This window comes from Lacerta agilis, chromosome 3, assembly GCF_009819535.1.
Source record: "Lacerta agilis isolate rLacAgi1 chromosome 3, rLacAgi1.pri, whole genome shotgun sequence".
In the NCBI taxonomy this organism is placed as follows: Eukaryota; Metazoa; Chordata; class Lepidosauria; order Squamata; family Lacertidae; genus Lacerta; species Lacerta agilis.
This window is the reverse complement of record NC_046314.1, coordinates 26858226-26876692: the sequence shown is the minus strand read 5'-3', so window position 1 is coordinate 26876692 and position 18467 is coordinate 26858226. Positions and strand designations below refer to the sequence as shown.

Sequence of the window (18467 nt, the reverse complement as noted above, 5' to 3'; positions counted from 1 at the left end):
TCAAACATAACTATGCATGAGTGCTAGTTAGTGCATGAAGGGGTTAAGATCATAACGCTGTGTCTAGGAACACAGCGTTATGATCTTAACCCCTTCATGGGTCATGCCCCCTCTTCTCCAGTGAGGGAGACAGCGGAAGATGTACCTAAACAAGACCCAAGCTTAGAGCACGTGTTTGAAGCTATCATTCTGTATTTTCTACCTCAGAGTATTCGGCTTGTGTTCTCCCTGCTGCTACTTGGATAAATGCATGAAATCTGACCTTTGGAATGTTTTGTAAGTAAAGCATTTTAAACTTACTTAACAGTTTGTGTGGTCTGTTCGTTGCAAGAAGGGTAGAAGGAGGGGAGCACTTTGCAAGCATACTAAATGGGATATGCAAAAGGGTTTAACAGACCGCATTCCTAGCACTTCACTGTGCTGCTAGACTTTGTGAGTTTATCAGATTTCAATGGCCTGGTGCCCCTCCACACACTTTGAATAAAAGTATGATCGGTAACTGACAGTGGAGTTGCTGTGTCATTGTGCCTTTTGCTGTCTTATCTGCTTGCCCTTTATATTTTTGCCAGAAGCAACTGAAAGGGAGCCTGCGCAAAGTTAGCACGGGCTCTCCTCCCTATACGGTGAGTGGCAATATCCAAACAGATGGCAGGGGCAACAGGAAACATAGCCCTAACAGCTCGTCCTCAGACTGAATGGAAGAAAATGAAGAAATGAAGCTTCATTGCACACGTGGCCCAGCCAACAAGGAATATGCAAAACCGACTCACAGAACCCTCCTCCTTGCCCTCAACTTCTAACTTGGTTCACTGCAGAGGTGGCCTAGAAAGGAGACATCACTGGCTTGCTAAGGGTGAAATAAAAAGGGATTAAGTTTGTGGCTGATTATGAGCAGGCTCTTCCTTTGCCTGACACTTAGCAGTTGGCATTGATACTGATACTGCCAGGTTTCATCTACTGTGACCCCAAAGGGTGTCATAGGGGAAGGGGAAGGAGTCACAATGCTGACTGGCTTCCATGTCTATTTATACCTGGTTTGCCTCAATACAAGCTTTGGACACAGGAAAACACACTCTCATTTCGCCCTAGCTCGCTTACCCTTCCTTGAGTCACCCCAACCTTAATTTCCAACTGATTCACATCATACTTCATCTTTCTGTTCCCAAACTGGTTCCCACACTTTCTGTTTCTTTGGGGGGGGGGATCAATCATCGGACGTTCATGCAGTTCTGAGTAAACTGAATGAAGTTTATCATAATTATATAACCCTGATCTGTACTGCTAGTTCATAAAAAAAAAACATTTAATGCAAAAAAAGGTCACCATCATTATCAACATGGCAATAAATGTAGTAGGGGTTCCGTACAGTACTGCACCACACAAGGCCTTTGTCAAAAAGGAAAAAGAAAGAAAGAAACAGCAAGTCAAATGAACCATGCAATAAAAATTGTTGAAATTGGCCAAGCCTCCTCCCGATAAGATCAGAGCAGTGGGAAAGAATTGCTGCTCTGTCTACAAGTAATCTGATCAAGAACCACCATCAAATACATTCACACAGAAAAGGGGAAAAAATAAATAAATTAGGAAGCATAGCAATCCAGAATGTATATAGGTCATTTTTGCATCTCAATCATTGTTGATTTTACTAGGTCAGTATAAATAAATAAAAAGGGGTTTTTTGGGGGGGTAAAGAAAAAAGAACTACAGGATAATGATTTTCTGAAATATGTAACTGCACTTAAAAAGAAAGCCCAAAAGAAAACAGGGAACTAATGAATCTACCCTGTCAGGCCTGCAAGCTGCATGGGGAAACTAAAGTATAGCCATTCAAATACAACAATCCTATATCCACTTACTTGGGGGTAAGTCACACCGAACATGTATAGAGGAATGCAAGATATAGTAGTCCTTGGTCACTCACTTCCCACAAATACTGACCATCTTCAGGAGCTGACAAGCATCACCCAGCTACCATTCCTTACTCCTAGATGTGTGTGTATACACCCTCTACTGTCTCCTTCCTTCCTCAGTGGTTTGCAAAAATAACCCAAGACATCAATTTAGAATATTCAACTTGAGCAGGTTCATCCACACATATGCAACCAACATGCAAAAAAGAATTCAGAAGTTGTGTGATGCGTAATTTTGATGTTGCTGGTTCAAAACGTAGCAGCTTCCCTTTCGGAATCTGCCAAATGACTTGGATGATCTCAAGGTGAGTGACTTGGCCATGATGTCTCAGTTTGCTTGTCCTTTTAGGGGGGGTGGGGTATTGTGGAGAATACCACCCACTTTAGCACGAGGACCACGAGGATACACCTGAATGACTGGGTTACTTTGCAAGATGCAGAGATGAAGCAGCATACTGAATGGAGCTATTGTCACCTGCGGAAATGTGCTGCTATGGCTGCCAGTGCTCCAAAGAGCTAGTTCGCCAAAGGATTATAGCATTTTAGATTCTCAGGTTGGTAACCGACACCAACTTTACGAAGTAATGCCATTTTAGGCATCAGGTGCTGAAACACTGCCATTTGGGTTGGAAGGATAAACACGTCAGGGTTACATGGTGAAAGGGGAATATTTATTTTGCAATAAAAGGTTTGGAACAAATTCTACTGCCCATCCCCTAATCACTGCATCCTCTTGCTCACAAATCCTTCCTTAAAGAGTCCACTGCCCAATTCAACCGTGAAAGCCCGTCCATTTCCTCCCTTCTGAATGGTTGCCTAGATCACCCAGACCTGCTAGAGCAGGCACCCCCAAACCTGCCGCTCCACATGTTTTTGAGACTACAATTCCCATCATCCCTGAACACTGGTCCTGTTAGCTAGGGATGATGGGAGCTGTAGTCCCAAAACATCTGGAGGGCCGAGTTTGGGGGTGCCTGTGCTACAGAAAGGACAAATGGCTTCATCTCTCTGATGTGGGGGGGGGGGCAACAAAATGTGAGACAGCTGGGCCGGACTAAGACCATTTTGTTGCCTAATGTGAAGGACAAGATGACACCCTCGCATTCCACTAGCGGACCAGATTGGCAGCTGAATCTTATTTCCACATTAGGGACAGAAGAGTGTTCTCCTAAGCAGTAGTGGAGCTTCATGCCCCGGCACCAGGGGGGGGCGGAGAGCAGACGGGGCGGGGCTGGAGCGCGTCCTGGGGGCATGGCACGCCACCTGCAGGTGTGGGGTGCCCAGCGCAGGTGGAGGAGGGCAGACACGATGGCACCCCACCGAGATCGCGCTGCTGGGGGTGGTGCGCTCCCCCCCCACTCCTCTTCCTCCGCCAGTGCTCCTAAGAGGAGGCTAGCTGGCTGGCTTACAAGGCTGTGTTGTACATACCGGTATTTAAAACACATGAATTTCCCAAAAGAATACTGGGAACCATAGTTCGTTACAAGGTGCTGGGAATTACAGCTCCATGAGAGGTGAACTACAGTTCCCAGGATTGTTTGAAAGAAGCCACATCCAATCTGCTTTAAATGTATGAAGCCCACAGCCCTGTCCAATATTTTGCCAACACTGCACATACACAAACCTCCACTGCCTGAGGCGAGATCACCTCACACCGCTTAATGGCAGAGCCAGCCTAGGTTGGGGAGGGGGGGACAGGGAATCTAGACGTTGAGGAGAGGGGTCCCCACAATCTCCATAGAGATGCTCTTAGGTGCCAGTAAAGACCAAAACTCTCCACATTCTTCAGTATGACCCACAATGGATTAATCTAAACTACAGTATTAATATCATAGTTCCATGTGGAGTTCTCTTTGGTCAACATGTTATGATATCATGGCTACAAATGGCCGCGGTTAAACACAGCCCTGGTTTCCACACACACTTGCAGGGAGAGGCAAGAGAGAGGATAAACAGGATGTAATAACTTGATGTGACACTTTCCCCTGCATGTTCCAACATTATCTCAATAACCCTTATGACAAGCCCTGTAAAGTAGGCCAGTATCATTATTCTTATGTTACAGATGTCCTAGATGCTGCAACCAGAGCCATCAGTAAATATGGAAAATGTAGTCCATGCTATCCAACATCTCTGGGTGTTTCTGACCTAGCGGAGCCCCCTCCTTTGACCCTTTCCTGGTCTTCTTCTTCTTCTCTGGTGATCACTCATAGCAGAATAAGATTGCCGTCCATGAACACGGTTGTAATGGTGTGTCTGTGACTGTGGAGTCAAATTCTGGATCCACGCGTCCTTCCACAGTGGGGACATGGGTTTCCGGGCAGGAGCTGACCACACTGAGGATTTGCTAAACTTGCCTTCCTCTTAGCTCGTTTCTACCTTTCATCCTGTGTTTGTGCTTCTTCAGAGTTCAAGACACCTTTGGCAAAGGCTGTTTCCCAATTGGAACGCTCGCAGGTCAGTGTTTCCCAATTTCCCATGCTTATTCTGATTTTTTTATTTTTATTTTTTAGATTAGCCTTGAGAGCATCTTTAAACTTTAAACTGGTACCACTGGCTAACTTTGCAAAAGGGAAGGGAGTGCATCTGTTCATTTTCTTCATTGGAGCTTCAATTCGAAACGGGCCTCAGATTGCCATTATTTCAGAACTACGTGACAATTATTCAAAAATTATTTCAAATGCATGAAAGTCGCCTCATGTCAGGGCAAAAGCAAGCTCGTCAGCTCAGCCTACAAGTGGCTTTGCATACTCTTTGAAGGCTCAGCAATGAAACTGAGGAGGCTGCCCACCAGACTTAACTGCATCGCACCACAGTATGAAGCTGAAAACTTTCCCAATGCGATACGTCCATTATACAAGGCTTCACACACACACACACCCTCGTGCTGGTTGGAGCTGATGGGAGTTGTAGTACAGGCATCCGGAGGATGACAAGGGTGCCAAATGCTGCATTGTGCTGTTTAGTGACCTCTGCATAGCAAAGGGAAACTAAGAAGGTAGCTAGTAAATCTGACACAAAATGAAACTTTGACAGAAGAGATGGGCCGTTTGCAGAGGATTGCAAGTTGCAGCCTGCAAACACGCCTCTGTTTAAACTTAGGCGGCTGAAAGACGTCTGTTTGAATAGGTGTAGCAGCCTGAGATTTTGCCAGGCAGTCTCCTCAGTGAGAACAAGCATTAAAAGCACCTGGTAGCTAGTAGTTTAGGTCTCTATGTAATAATTCACTAAAATGCTGAAGTAATTTCTGCTTTTGGCAGGAGCCTGTTTCACTCTCCTGTTCCTGCTCATTTTACTTCTGTTAAACCAATTTGGGGGGCTGGGAGCAGCAAGGCAGAAGAGGGGAAGAGCTTGAAAAATAGCCACGTCAATCCCCAACAATGACTGCCCCTCCACTTTAAAAAAACCACACCAAACACTTTATTCGCATTCAAACACACTTTGGCAATGCTCCAGCAACTATTTCTTAAAAGCAGAAAGCAAATGAAAATCTAACGATATGCCATGTTAAGACACACCTCCTTTCTTCCCTTTTACACAAAAAATGGGGCCAGGGAAAATAAGCCCGAATGCTTACCTTTGCTTCGTCATTGATGTCCCAAGTAAAGGAAATGGCATTGTAGGCTATCTCTTCAATGTTACTGATCGTGTTGAAGCTTTCCTTGTAGTCAGCTGTTGATAAGAGAAAACACACACACACACACACGATATAGTATGTTAATCTACTGATGCTACATACAGGCCTAGTATAGCGTCATTTATTTTCTTCCATCTTGGAAGAACACTGATGTATTGGAGAGCAATAAAAAACAACCAAGAATTGTTGCCTGTGGGCATCTCTGTAATAAGTTTTATTTTTATTGTTAAAAAGCAAAAAACAAAACAAAACAGGAAATGAAACAAAGTTCTAAAAGGAAAGAGGTGGCACCCGCTATCCTTGCCATGCCCTGTGGTTTTGTACGAGAAATGTCACCCCAGCATAACAAGGATATATACTCTTGATAATAAAAAAAAACCACCCTTTAATAATAAAGGAAGATTTGCGTGTGCGTCTGCCTTTAAGTGCCAAGTGATTAATCCCTCCTTTTATTCACAGGAGGAAAGGGCTGGGAGTGCAACCCAACCTTGAACCAAGGGAACCTGGAATCTGGCCAATCACAGCTTAGCTGTAGGCAAGCAGGTATCTGCAATGCCATCTTTCATCTCCCTGCCCCAACTCTACCTGGAGCTTGAGTTGTGCCAGGGAATCAACTCATTCCTGGAACCTGTTTAACAACACCAGCAGCTCACCTCCAAAACACCGGAGTTATAAGCGACAGCAGATTTGCCCATGTGCAGAGTGCCTTTCCCGTCTGCCCTGAGTCACCGCAACTCATCTACACACGTTCAGGACTAAGGGCCAAGGGACACTGGATCACAGGGCATGAGCTGCAAGCCAAACACTCTAGGAATTAAAAACTGAACTGTGCTTTCTCGGGAGGGTGATGGTAGAAACAGAGGAATATAATCAGATGGTTGGTTTGGTTTTCTCTTTTGGAGGTGGGGGGGGGGGAGACGATCAAAATTCAGAAAATGGCTGTTCAGAAAGTCTGAGGCTCCCACAGAAGACAGAAAACAAGCGTAACAGGTTTCAGCAGCCCCAAAGGCAACTCAACACAGAAACAGAATCACCTGACACCAAAACGGGCCTAAAAGCAACCAATTTGTACCAGTCATGGAAGATTATGCAACCTTACAACCCCCACTGCATGCTATAGACCAGGAGTGGCTAACCTGTGGGGTCCTCCATATGTTCTTGGACTCCAACTCCCATCAGCCAGCCCTAATTCACATGGCCAGTGGTCAAGGAGGATGGGGTTTGTAGTCCAGGAACATCTTGATTTATAAGTCCTGACCCACCCATTTGGGTAATTAGTGCCCAGAAGACAACACCAAACCAAACCAAGTACCCCGTTATATGTTCAGAGATGTATAGCCGCCCCCTCACCCAAAATATTAGAATATTTATCGCGCAACCAAAGAACTGAAGCCGTGTTGAACAGTGGCCGAAAGATAGCCTTGGGCATGTGCAGTAAAAAGAAAGAAAGAGCGTGAGCAGAGAACTGAAACCTGCCAAGCGCTGTTCTGGCACCTGCAGCTTGGATGACTTCTTACCGATGTCAATGCACCTTTGTTTGGCTGTGTGCTGCCGAGAGTGCCAGTACTTCCAGTGCCGGAGTTGATCCTCTCTGGTTTTGTCTTCGGCAAATACAACCATGATGACACTCTTCAAAAGAGGAGGAAAAAGAGGGACAGGAGGAGAGAGAGCAGAGGCTGAGCTTAATTGACATAAAGGCCAGAGGGTCTTTGGCAAAGACACTTTACAGGGAAGGAAGCAAAGTGTTTATTACGCTGGTAGCTTAATCCAGGCAATTCTGCTGGCCTTTTTAAGCTGAAGTGCGAACACGGCTACTCAGATATATGTAGGTGCCTCTGAATTCCTAGGAGTGCAGAACCAGTGGCCTTTCAGAAGTGGTGAAGGATGATGGGAACTGTAGCCCAACAACAAGGGCCACAGGCTCTCCATCCTTGCTCAATAACTTACTATTTAGTTTCATAAAATCTGCCTACATGGGTGGGCTTGTGAAGACAACTTCCCTGACCATTTATATAGGGTGGGAGTCGGAAAAGTGCCAGAGCTACCCCTTGATCCGATGGCATTCAAAGCAACACCAAAAATAGGGAGAGAAACTAGGGACCTGGTTGATTTACCGGTATTTGAACACTGAACAAATAATTAAAATGCACTGATAAAAAATGAGCCGGGGGGGGGGGGGAGCCTATAAGAGTAAGCTGACTTGGTGACTCCAAGCAAAAAAAACCCAAGCAAACTAGAATCTCAATAACCCATAGGTGTGCATTCAATTAAATGGGTTGCATTCAGCTAAGTCATACACAATGCAAACCTCTTGAAATTAGTGGACTTTTGGCATGACTTTTGGCCGATTGCGGTTTGTCATTTTCCCCATCACTTTGCAAAAAAAATATATATATTTTTTAAAGTATTCATGAAAATTCACCAGCATTTTCATGCAGATTTCTCCTAATGCACACATCCGTATGCAATTTTGGAAAGTATATTGCAAAATCCAAAAAAGAGTAAATTTCGAAGAATCGCTAGTTCGCAAGTTGTTTTGGAAACTGCAAATTAGGTAGGTTTTTTTCTTTCAGTGTGAACTGAATATAATTTCTCCTCCATTCCTACTTTTAGTCCATTGATTTCAAGTCTACTCCAAATATCTGACTTAACTGATTACAACCCATTGTGCATATTTGCGATATCAAGTTTAGATTAGGTTACTGCAATATGCTCTTCACCCTTGATAATGACTGAAAAATACAGCTGATGCAGAACATTGTGTCTAGCTTACTGCCAGAATCACTGCACACCCTCTTGGGAACATCGCTGACTACCTCCCCTGGACACCTAAAAATTTTCACCGCACTTACAGCAGAGCTGGTTTTAGGGCAGCGTGACTGATTCAGCCGCACTAGATGCTACACTGCAGGGGGTGCCACATCAATGCTGTAGAATGGAACGTGAGAGGCCTGGGGGTGAATTTTAGTGTCGAAACCTGCCACTGCTGCCAGCTTCTCCTCACACACAGTTCCTAGCGTGTCAACTCACTCGAACTTTACTGATGGGCTGATGGATTCCTTCACCACCACTCATCTCCTTCAGTGTAATGGGATAGAACTGTCCCTTGTTTAAATACGTCATTGTATTATCTCCGGGCTTCTGCCGAAGCGATTTAGAAGCTTCCAGTGTGTATTCAAAGTTGTTCCTGAAAAACCAGAAGGGGGGAAGACTTAGGAGCCAATTATATCTGGAAAGAATCTTCACATAACAGATTTTTTAAAAAAACCATTTGTGTACATTTTTGTTTATGTCATGGCGTTCTAAGTCATGACATCTGTTTATTTAGGACTAGCAAATCGTGATTCAAAGGATAAGTAAGATATTGGGCAGGGGGAACAAAGGGTAAGTTAGAAAGCTCTCTCTTTATAGACACTTTATGAGTTATGCTTTTACACCCTATAAATCTCTTCTGAGCAGGCATACGACGATTATCTGTCTATCAGTCAAATTCACATCATGCTCTAAGAGCTCAAGCTGGTGTACATGGGGCAGTATCCTGTTATCACCAATCACAACACACCCATGCAGTAGGATAGGACAAGATGGTGACTTGCCCAAACACATCTCAGCGGCGTATAAATAATAAAATGATTATGATGGAAGAGGATGTCTGTATTTTAATTGGGGAAATGGTGGCAGGTATGCTAGTTCTGACCTCGAGCTTCAAACAGCAGAAACCTAGGCTGCACGTACCATACAAGTAAAGTACGTGGCTTCTCTCAAAGAATTCTGAGGGAAGTCATGTGCTATAAATGTATGGCTGTGTGTTTAGCCCAGCAGTCAGTGCAATAGGTCAGGGAACAGCACTAAAACCTAGGCAGGTCCAGGTGATCATCCGCACAGCTTGCCACCCACCGGGGTTCACATCTTCCATTCCACAAGCATGAGCAGGGAGCGTAAGCAAGAAGGCAGAGCAATACTGAGGGCGTGCCAAGTCAAGCCCTGCTGTGCGCCAGAGAGAGGGGGGGGGGGGAAGTTTCACAATAGTTGGATCTAAAGGATAGGAGATTACCCAGCAATGCTTTCAAACACGTAGTCTTCAGAATTCATGCCAGCCATCCGGAGGTTCAGTTCGGCAGGAAAGAAAACCTGGAAGTATTAATAATTGTTTCAGGCATAGGTGGCAGTTTAATAAACAATAACAACAGTGGCCCGGTCCTAAATTTATCATTAATAAAGTGTTTAACATGCCCCCTAACTTGACACGTTTACTGCTGCCCACTTCATATGTGCACCAGGGGTGGGGTGGGGGTGGGACACAAAAACCTAGGCCAGCACAAGCTAGGGCACTGTGGAAAAAGTTGATTTGCACACTTTCAAAGTGTGGCATTTCCAATATGTTTCAAGGGCCCTAAAGAAGAAAAAGCTTAGCTCCAGTTCTGACATTTGAAAAAAGGTATTCTGAGTTTTAGAGGGTTTTACGCTTAGGTCCACAGCTGTTTCTGTGATGCTGCACTAAGCACATTTTTTTCTTTTACACACACACACACACACACACACACACACCATGTACGTATTCCTGCCGTGCCGATATTATTACCACACATTCAAGCTGAAGGAGCTCTCTCTATCCTGTAAAATGAGCCATGTGCTTTAGCTAGTGGTTTCGCATTCTAAAGTGGTCGCTTTTGTTTTAAATTTAGTACATTACACCCACAGGCCTTTGAGAAAATCTTCTATTTCTAATCCACCGGATTGATATTTCAGGTTTACATAAGAATTAAAGAGAACCTGATACCCATGCACAGATTAGGGAGCAGTGCACTAAATCAGAGGAGCAAGGGGAAGAAGGGATGCAATAGTTATTTATCGACAGGACTTGTAGGCATTCTGGACTTTTAAGAATAAGGTCAAACTTTCTGTGATTCTGTGAGCCGCCTGTATTTATTTAGTTTTTATAAACTAAATCAGCATAAATTTGTTTTGCAGTTTTTACTATCTGACACAATTTACTCTGCTTTTGCTAGTAGCTGAGAAGGCCACTGGGGAAAAAATATATTATTCATCAACTGCTCTGGCTTCGGAGGTTTGCCAGCCAAGGTCTACAAACTGCTTTGCACCTATCTGCAAACTGGGTGGGGAACCTCTGGCCCAGGAGGCAAATGCTGCTCTTCAGGCATCTCTGATTTGGCTCCAAGGGCTTTCGCCCAGGCCATGCTCCTCCCCAGGTGACACCCACTACTCTGTCCTGCAACTTTTGAATGCTGTTGTCTGGCTGGAATGTTTCCTTGAAATGCCTCTTTCTTGAAGGTTGTGTGTATGTGAAAGTGAGACAGAGAGAATGTGAGAGAACATGTGCCTTGCACATGAGTATGCATGTTGTGAAAGCTCTGGCTTTTGCATGACCAGAGTCTAGTTTACTGTATGAAAAAAGGATTCTTGTACATTGCCCCACCCACTTCTGCTTCAGGTCCCGCCCACCACTGATACGCAGCCCCCCCCCCCCGAAAATCACCCATGATAGCATATGGCCCTGAGGCTGAAAAATGGATCTCCACCACTGCATTAAGGGTTCTAAAGCTGCTTTTCTTAAATACATGTACAGTGGTGCCCCGCTAGACGAAAATAATTCGTTCTGCGAAAATTTTCGTCTAGCGGGTTTTTCGTCTAGCGAAGCGACAATGCAAGCCATGCTTTCGCTAGACAAAAAAAAAAAGACGAAAAAATTTTGTCTTGCGAGGCAGCCCCATAGAGTTTTTCGTCTTGCGGGGCTGCCTTCCGCTAGACGAATGCCTTCATCTAGCGAGTTTTTCGTCTAGCGAGGCATTCGTCTAGCGGGGCACCACTGTATAGTGGTACCTCGGTTCTCAACAGCTTAGTTGATGAACAAATTGGCTCCTGAATGCCGCAACCCCGGAAGTAAGTGTTCTGGTTTGCAAAAGTTTTTCGGAAGCCGAACGTCCGACTCAGCTTCCGCTTGAGTGCAGGAAGTTCCTGCAGCCAATCAGAAGCTGCGCCTTGGTTTTCAAACAGTTTCAGGAGTCGAATGAACTCCCGGAACGAATTAAGTTCGAGAACCAAGGTTCCACTGCATATGTAAAATTGCATTGCAACCCTGTGCATGCCTATTTGGAAGTTCTATGGAATTCAACAGGATCCCAGCCTTAACAATTTACTTTCAAGATGCTCCAGAAGCCACATGTCTGCAACCCAACACTGCAGCCTGTGGCTTTTTCTGTGCTCCCGTGGCAAACCCAGCCACCCTCAATGTGCCAAGCGCTGGACAGAGCATGCTCAGCAAAAGAGGCAGGTTGTTTCTGTACCTCTTGCACGCCTTCTTTGAAAGACTCTGAGAAGGTGGAATCTGGAGTACGGCGCTGAGAATTCTGAGGCTGGGCGCTGGAGCTAAACTGGTCAGCACTCAGGCTCCTGTCTAAAACCACCACCCGCTCAGGTGCCTCTGGGTGATAGACAGCTGGAGGGATGCCCACTGTAAAGCTGTGCGGCTGTGTTTCCGTCTTGATCGAATGGGTGGGCATGGATGCGATGGAGACCGTGACAGTCGTGTCCGGAGTAGTCAGGTGGCCCCTCTTGTCAACACCCATCTGGGAAGTGTGTGGAAGAACGATATTCAAAGGCATGTTTTTCAAGACTTGCACTCGGTTTTCTCCAGCAGAAATGAGCGACTGTTCCGCCATGTTCGGTATACAGTTCCTAAACAAACAAACGAGAAGTGGCAGATTAGGCACTTGGGAGTGGGAGGCGGGATAAATTTCTAAAATGGCAGGCCCTGTAGCCCAAGTTTGCCTCATGTCAGCTCCCTTCTCTGGGAAGGATTTCCCCCTGTCTTACATTTATACAGGGCCGGCCATCCCACGAGGCAAGGTAAGGTGACTGCCTCAGGCATCAGAATCCACCAGGGCAGCAGATCCCAATGTCAATCTTCCTTCCCTCCTTGTTCCTGGTGTAACTCTCCCTTCACAGCTTCTTCCCTGGCAAGGAGCCAGGTGCCATTTTGGGGCCCACCTCAGCTGCCAAAATGTCTTGGGCCAGGCCTGCATTTATACCCCATATATCTTCCATCATGGAACCAAGGCAGCACACATGAGGTTCCCAGGTACCCAATCCAAGTACTGGATTTGCTTAACTTCAGCAAGACGGCAGCCTCATGTGCCTTCAGATCATACATTGGGGTTTCCCAATCTATTATTCTTATCTAACTTTCTATACAGTGGACACTCGGATTGCGAACGTGATCCTTGCGGGAGGCATGTTCACAACCCACAGCATTTGCAACCTGCAGCGCCACTTCTGAGCACACGTGGGTCACGATTCGGCACTTCTGTGCAGGCGCCGAAACCCGGAAGTAACCCGTTCCAGTACTTCCGGGTTCAGCACAAGCGCAACCCGAAAAAACGTAACCCACAGCGTTCGCAACATGAGGTATGACTGTACTGCCCTTCATCCGAAGATCACAGGGCAGTTTACAATATAGAAACACAAAAGACATACCATAATAACAAACAAAAACAGTACCCCCCTCCCCCGTTTTAAAGGCTACGGGTTGTTTAATTAGCCAAAGGTCTGGGAGAAGAGGAATGTTTTTGCCTGGCGCCTAAGGATATGTAATGAAGGCACCAGGCGACCCTCCCTAGGGAGAGCATTTCACAAGTAGGGAGCCACTGCAGAAAATGCCTGTTCTCATGTTGCCACCCTCCAGACCTCTTGCAGAGGAGGCGTATAAAGAAGAGCCTCAGATGATGGTTGCAGGATCCAGGTCAGTTCGTAGGGTGAGATGCGGTCCTAGAGGTTTTGCCGTCCTAACCTGTCTAAGGCAACCAGCACTTTGAATCGAGCCCGGAAACTAATTGGCAGACAGTGCAGTCGGGTCAGAATTGATGTTATATGCTCAACTGTCCTGCCTCATTGAGCAACCTGGCTGCTGAATTCTGTGCCAGGTCCAGTTCCCAAACCATCTTCAGAGGCAGCCCTACGTATAACGCATTGCGGTAATCTAACCTAGAGGTTACCAGAGCACGGATGACAGAGGTTAGGCTATACCCGTCCACATAGGGGCACAGCTGTGCCACCAACTGAAGTCGGTGGAAGGCACTCCATGCCACCAAGGCCACTTGAGCCTCAAGCGACAACAAGGGATCCAGAAGTACCCCCAAGCTGTGTACCTGCTACTGCAGAGGGAGTATAACCCCATCAAGAGCAGGCAACCTTCCATCCATCCAGTCTAAGGAACCACCCACTAACAGTGCCTCAGCCTTATCTAGATTGAGTTTCAGTTTACTGGCTTTCATCCAGTCCATTACCAAAGCAAGACAACAGTCCATCCAGCACATCTACTGCCACACCTGCAGATATAAAGAAGTAGAAGTGTGTGTCATCAGTATATTTCTGACAACATACTCCAGAACTTCAGGTGACCCCACTCAGCAGTTTCGTATAGATATTAAGCAGCACAGGGGATAAAATCAAAACCTGAAGAACCCCACATTGAAGGCTTAACAGGGCCCAAGCATCACTCTCTGGAAACATCCATCCAAGTAGGATTGGAACCACTGTAAAGCAGTGCTACCCACCCACAACTCAGACAGCCGCTCCAGAAGGCTACCATAGCCAATGGCATCAAAAGCCACTGAGACATCAAGAAGAACAAACAAGCACACATTTCCGCTGTCTCTCTTCCGACAGAGGTCATCATACAGGGTGACCAAAGCAGTTTCTGTGCCAAAACCGGTCAAAACCCCAATGGAACTGGATCTAGAAAATCAGTTTCCTCCAAGAGTGCCTGGATCTTGTCTGTAGCCACCCACCCAAGAATCTTGCCCAATAAGGGGAGATTGGCAACTGGCCAATAATTACTTAGATTTTCCAAATGAGGGTTTCTTGAGGAATGATTCTACTACTCCCTCCTTCAAGCTGGCAGGGACCACCTTCTCTCACAGGGAGCCATTAATCACCTCCCTGACCCAGCCAGCTGTCCCATCCCTGCTAGTTTTTTTTTTATGAGCCAAGAGGGGCAAGGGTCCACAGAGCAAGTGGTTGCCCCGATTGATCCAAGCACCTTGTCCACATCCTTGAGCCTTACTAATTGAAGCTCATCCAACGTAACAGGACTAGACAGTGCTCTGGGTAACCTCTCGAGATTCAACAGTGGAGTCCAAGTCCTGGCGGATGCAAGCAATTTTATCCTCAAAATGCTTTGCAAACAAGACACAGCAAACTACTGTCGGTTCTGCCACCTCCTTTAGGCCAGAATATAAATGGTCCCGCACTACCTGGAAAAGCTGTCGGACAGCACCATGTGGATGCAATAGAGCAGCAAAGTCTGGCTTCTTTTCTGCCTTCACTGCCGCTAGGTAGACTTGATGATGAGCCCTCACCAGTGTTCAAATTGCATTTGAGTTTTCCTCCACTCAGCTTTCTTGTTCTGGTTATACTGTACGCTGGTGAGAGAACGGCTGCATACACACCAACACATTTGTAGCACAAAAAATGTAGCTTTTCTCAATCCAGAATCTTTAATGCTCATCTTCAACATGCTGCTTTCAATCTCGATTTAGTCTAGATCCTGCCATCCACGAAGCCATGTGTAATTACTTGATACATGTTTGTAAACCCTCCCCGTTGATTACATTATTCGTGCCTTTTCCTCCAGGCACAGGGTGAACGAAGGAAGTGGTGATTGCCATCTTGGTATGACCCACAACACCGCTGGACATGCATGGATACATCCCCCACCCCAATTTATCAGGACCACCTGCATCTCTTTTCAAATGGACACCCTGCAGGGTAACTCAGAATAAATCTGCAATGAAATTTTATTTCCCGTTTCTCGGGATGCGCAAAAAAACAATGCAACAGAACTAGATCGTGTGTGGACTATGTAGAAAAAGCAAGTACTCAGTCTCCATTGATTTCAGAATAAAATGTGTGCAGCCGAAGACTATTCACACAAATAGCTTGAAAATTCACATGGAGTGCATTTTACGCATCAACATAACGATGCAATAATTCTGATACATCCAGTACCGGAGAAATCATTACCTGTAAAGGTGTCGGGTTTTTCCCTCATCCTTCAGCAACTCTGTTTCTAGCACATACCCACCTGCTCCCTGCCGTTACCTCACTACAATTTGAATGATGTGGGCCAACCCATTTTGGGTGAGTGGATGTGGACCAGACAGAGTAAAGGGAAATGAACAGGCTGTCCTTTTAAGTTGTCTTACAGTGCCTTGACCCCATTCACAAGCTGCCTTAAAAGCAATCATGCCATTGATGTGCAGCCATGGCTTTCCAAGCCTAGGCTGAAGACATCCCCATCAATAGGTACATTCCACGTAGGACAGGCAGAACTACATCTTTCCAATATATGTGTTTCCATCATGGGAGCATTACTAATAAGTTTGTGGCAACCTGGAGCTATCGAGAAAAAGACGTGGTTGAAACTAATCATGCACCTCCAACTTTTCAACTTACGTTGCATCTTCCACAGCAGCTCTTACTTTGACAGACAGGGTTCCTGGCCACAAAGAGAACTCCTAGGTCTCTAGGCATTCTAGTGCTTCTCCTCTTGTGAATGGCCAGGCCTGCCAACATGGACATACTCATCTCTATTTACTTTGCTCTGCCTGCTACCAGGCAAGGACAAAAGTGGATACCATTGGCCCAACTTCATTCATGTGATACCTGAGGAGCTGGGATGGGGAATCTCTGGCCTTCGAGATGCTGTTGCCTCCAACTATCTTTATCTCTTTCTTTCTTTCTTTTTTTATAAAAAAAGCATTTCAAGTTTGAATACTGAACCTTTTGCCATGTTCTTGGTCAGAATGATCAACATCTGGTTTCACTGCTGACGTTCTCCTTTCCCGGGGAACCTTCAAGTACAAAAAAACAACAACACACAAATTAATGAACTGAAACCCAGTAGGAGAACATTATATAAGCAAGTTCACTTTGAATTCAAAGCATTACCACAAAGCAGCAATGGGAAAGACAAGAGATATGTTACCTACTGCTGGTATTATTTAAAGGCACAGGCTTTTTGATTCTGGCTTTGCAACTGTCTGCGGAGAGTAACTTGATTTGTCATCTCCTCTACCTTGTGTCCCAAGCCTAACAGAAAAGATGAGTTTGAAGTCGCAGAACTGCTTCCCATACAGGTTTGGGATCATCATGGCAAAGCATCATGTAAACTTCCAAAATTCTAACTCTTTCCTCCATGCCTCTGTTCCGAAGCCTGGGTTGCATTTGATTAAGTCAGGCTCAAAGTAGTCCAATTGAAAGCAATTATCCACTGACTACAATGGTTCTAGTCCAAGAGAAACATTTCTGGGTACAACCCTTCCCTTTTAAAGCACAAGGTCTCTTCCCCCCCCCCTTTTTGGATGGGGGGTCAATTTTTTAATTAAATTTTAAAATCTTTACATATGAATTCCAGATTCCAAATCTTTTATGCATTTCTCTTTAAACTTTGACTTCCCATCTTTCCCTCCATGCTGTTCTTAATCCCATCCCATTTACATACTGTATTCTAATAAACATTTCACCTAAGACATTCTTCTGTTTAATACAGTATCAATTTTCTACAATTGCTCGTATTTCAAATCCTGCTCGCGAAGCACGAGGTTCTCATTCCTGTGTCTGTAAGTTGCTAAATGCTTCTGAATAATGCAAACATAACACTTCCCCCCCCCCTCTTAAGAAACACTGGCTTAAAGGCTGGTTGAAACAAATAAAGCGTGAAGTATATAAGCAGAAACCATAATTTCAAGAGTTGCCAGTTTCTACTTTGAAGACTAGATTCACAAACTAATTTTCACATGCGGTGGAATTAGCTCGACATCCTCCAGCTCCGAAATATGCTGTATCAGCAACACCCTAAACATTTTGCCTCGCACCACGTAAATGACAGTGTAGCTGATGACAACTTCTTAAATACTATACTAAATGGATTTTGGCACAAGCTTAGCAAATCTGAGTGAGACAGAGATTAAAATGCTGCATATGTTTAGGGTGGTGGGCAGTGGAAGAACACAGAACCAAAAGTGTAAGTTCCCTTGCAAGTCAACCATGAAGTCAGCCTGGATAGCTCGGTTGGTTAGAGCTAATAACTACTAACACCAAGGTTGCAGGTTTGATCCCCGTATGGGACAGCTGCATATCCCTGCACTGCAGGGGGTTGGACTCAATGATCCTCAGGATCCCTTCCAACTATACAATTCTAGGATTCTAAGTAGGGGCTGCAATTTCCAGAATGCGGATCTTTCATTGCTAATTTACACATTTCAGAAATTCTCATGTTACGCATCCAAGCTAATCCCTTATTTGCATTTATTTATTTTTTGCAATTATATTCCACCTTTTTTCCCTCTCTCCAAAGGTGCTCAAGGCAGTGTACCTGGTCCTCTGCTGTCTCATGTAAATCCCACAACGACCCTGTGAGGTAGGTTAGGCTGAGAGGCAGTGACAGCACCATGGGCACCCAAGTGAGGTTCATTCATGGCCAAGTGGGGCTTTGAACACTTGAATCACTATATCACATTAGGGGTGGACGTGCACATTAAAAGGGGGGGTCACAAGCAGGGCAAGCAGAGAAAGGGCAGTATTCCTTAACCCACTGATTCTCCACTCTGCCGCCGCCATCGTCCCAAATGGAGCAGGGAGGTATGGAAGACGTGCCAAGCTAAAATGTGGTTACTAACTTATTACAACTTAATCTGTCTGCTTGGCTTTGTTTTTCTTTACACCCACACAAAGCACAAAAAGAAAACATTTACGGTAATGCAAACACACCCAGTTAGTAGGTAGTAGCTCAACCTTAACACGATGATTTGTCTGTAGAAAATCTTGAGGGTGATACCTTTTCTTGCACAGAGATAAGTGGCTGGGGAAACTCAGCCAGATGGGCGGGGTACAAATAATAA

The 18467-nt window shown here is 45.3% G+C and overlaps 1 protein-coding gene across 3 annotated transcripts in view; it reads right to left on the bottom strand.

The window, feature by feature from the left end:
• GRHL1 (grainyhead like transcription factor 1) overlaps nucleotides 1-18467 on the bottom strand; it is a 61416-nt gene that overhangs the window by 25400 nt on the left and 17549 nt on the right. For all 3 annotated transcript variants that reach the window (XM_033143089.1, XM_033143088.1, XM_033143090.1), the window contains exons 3-8: nucleotides 16348-16418; nucleotides 11853-12243; nucleotides 9602-9678; nucleotides 8578-8734; nucleotides 7065-7176; nucleotides 5488-5582 (exon numbers count right to left, since the gene is read on the bottom strand). In XM_033143089.1, the coding sequence (XP_032998980.1) occupies nucleotides 5488-5582; nucleotides 7065-7176; nucleotides 8578-8734; nucleotides 9602-9678; nucleotides 11853-12243; nucleotides 16348-16418 (903 nt within the window). The remainder of the gene's footprint in view (nucleotides 1-5487; nucleotides 5583-7064; nucleotides 7177-8577; nucleotides 8735-9601; nucleotides 9679-11852; nucleotides 12244-16347; nucleotides 16419-18467) is intronic.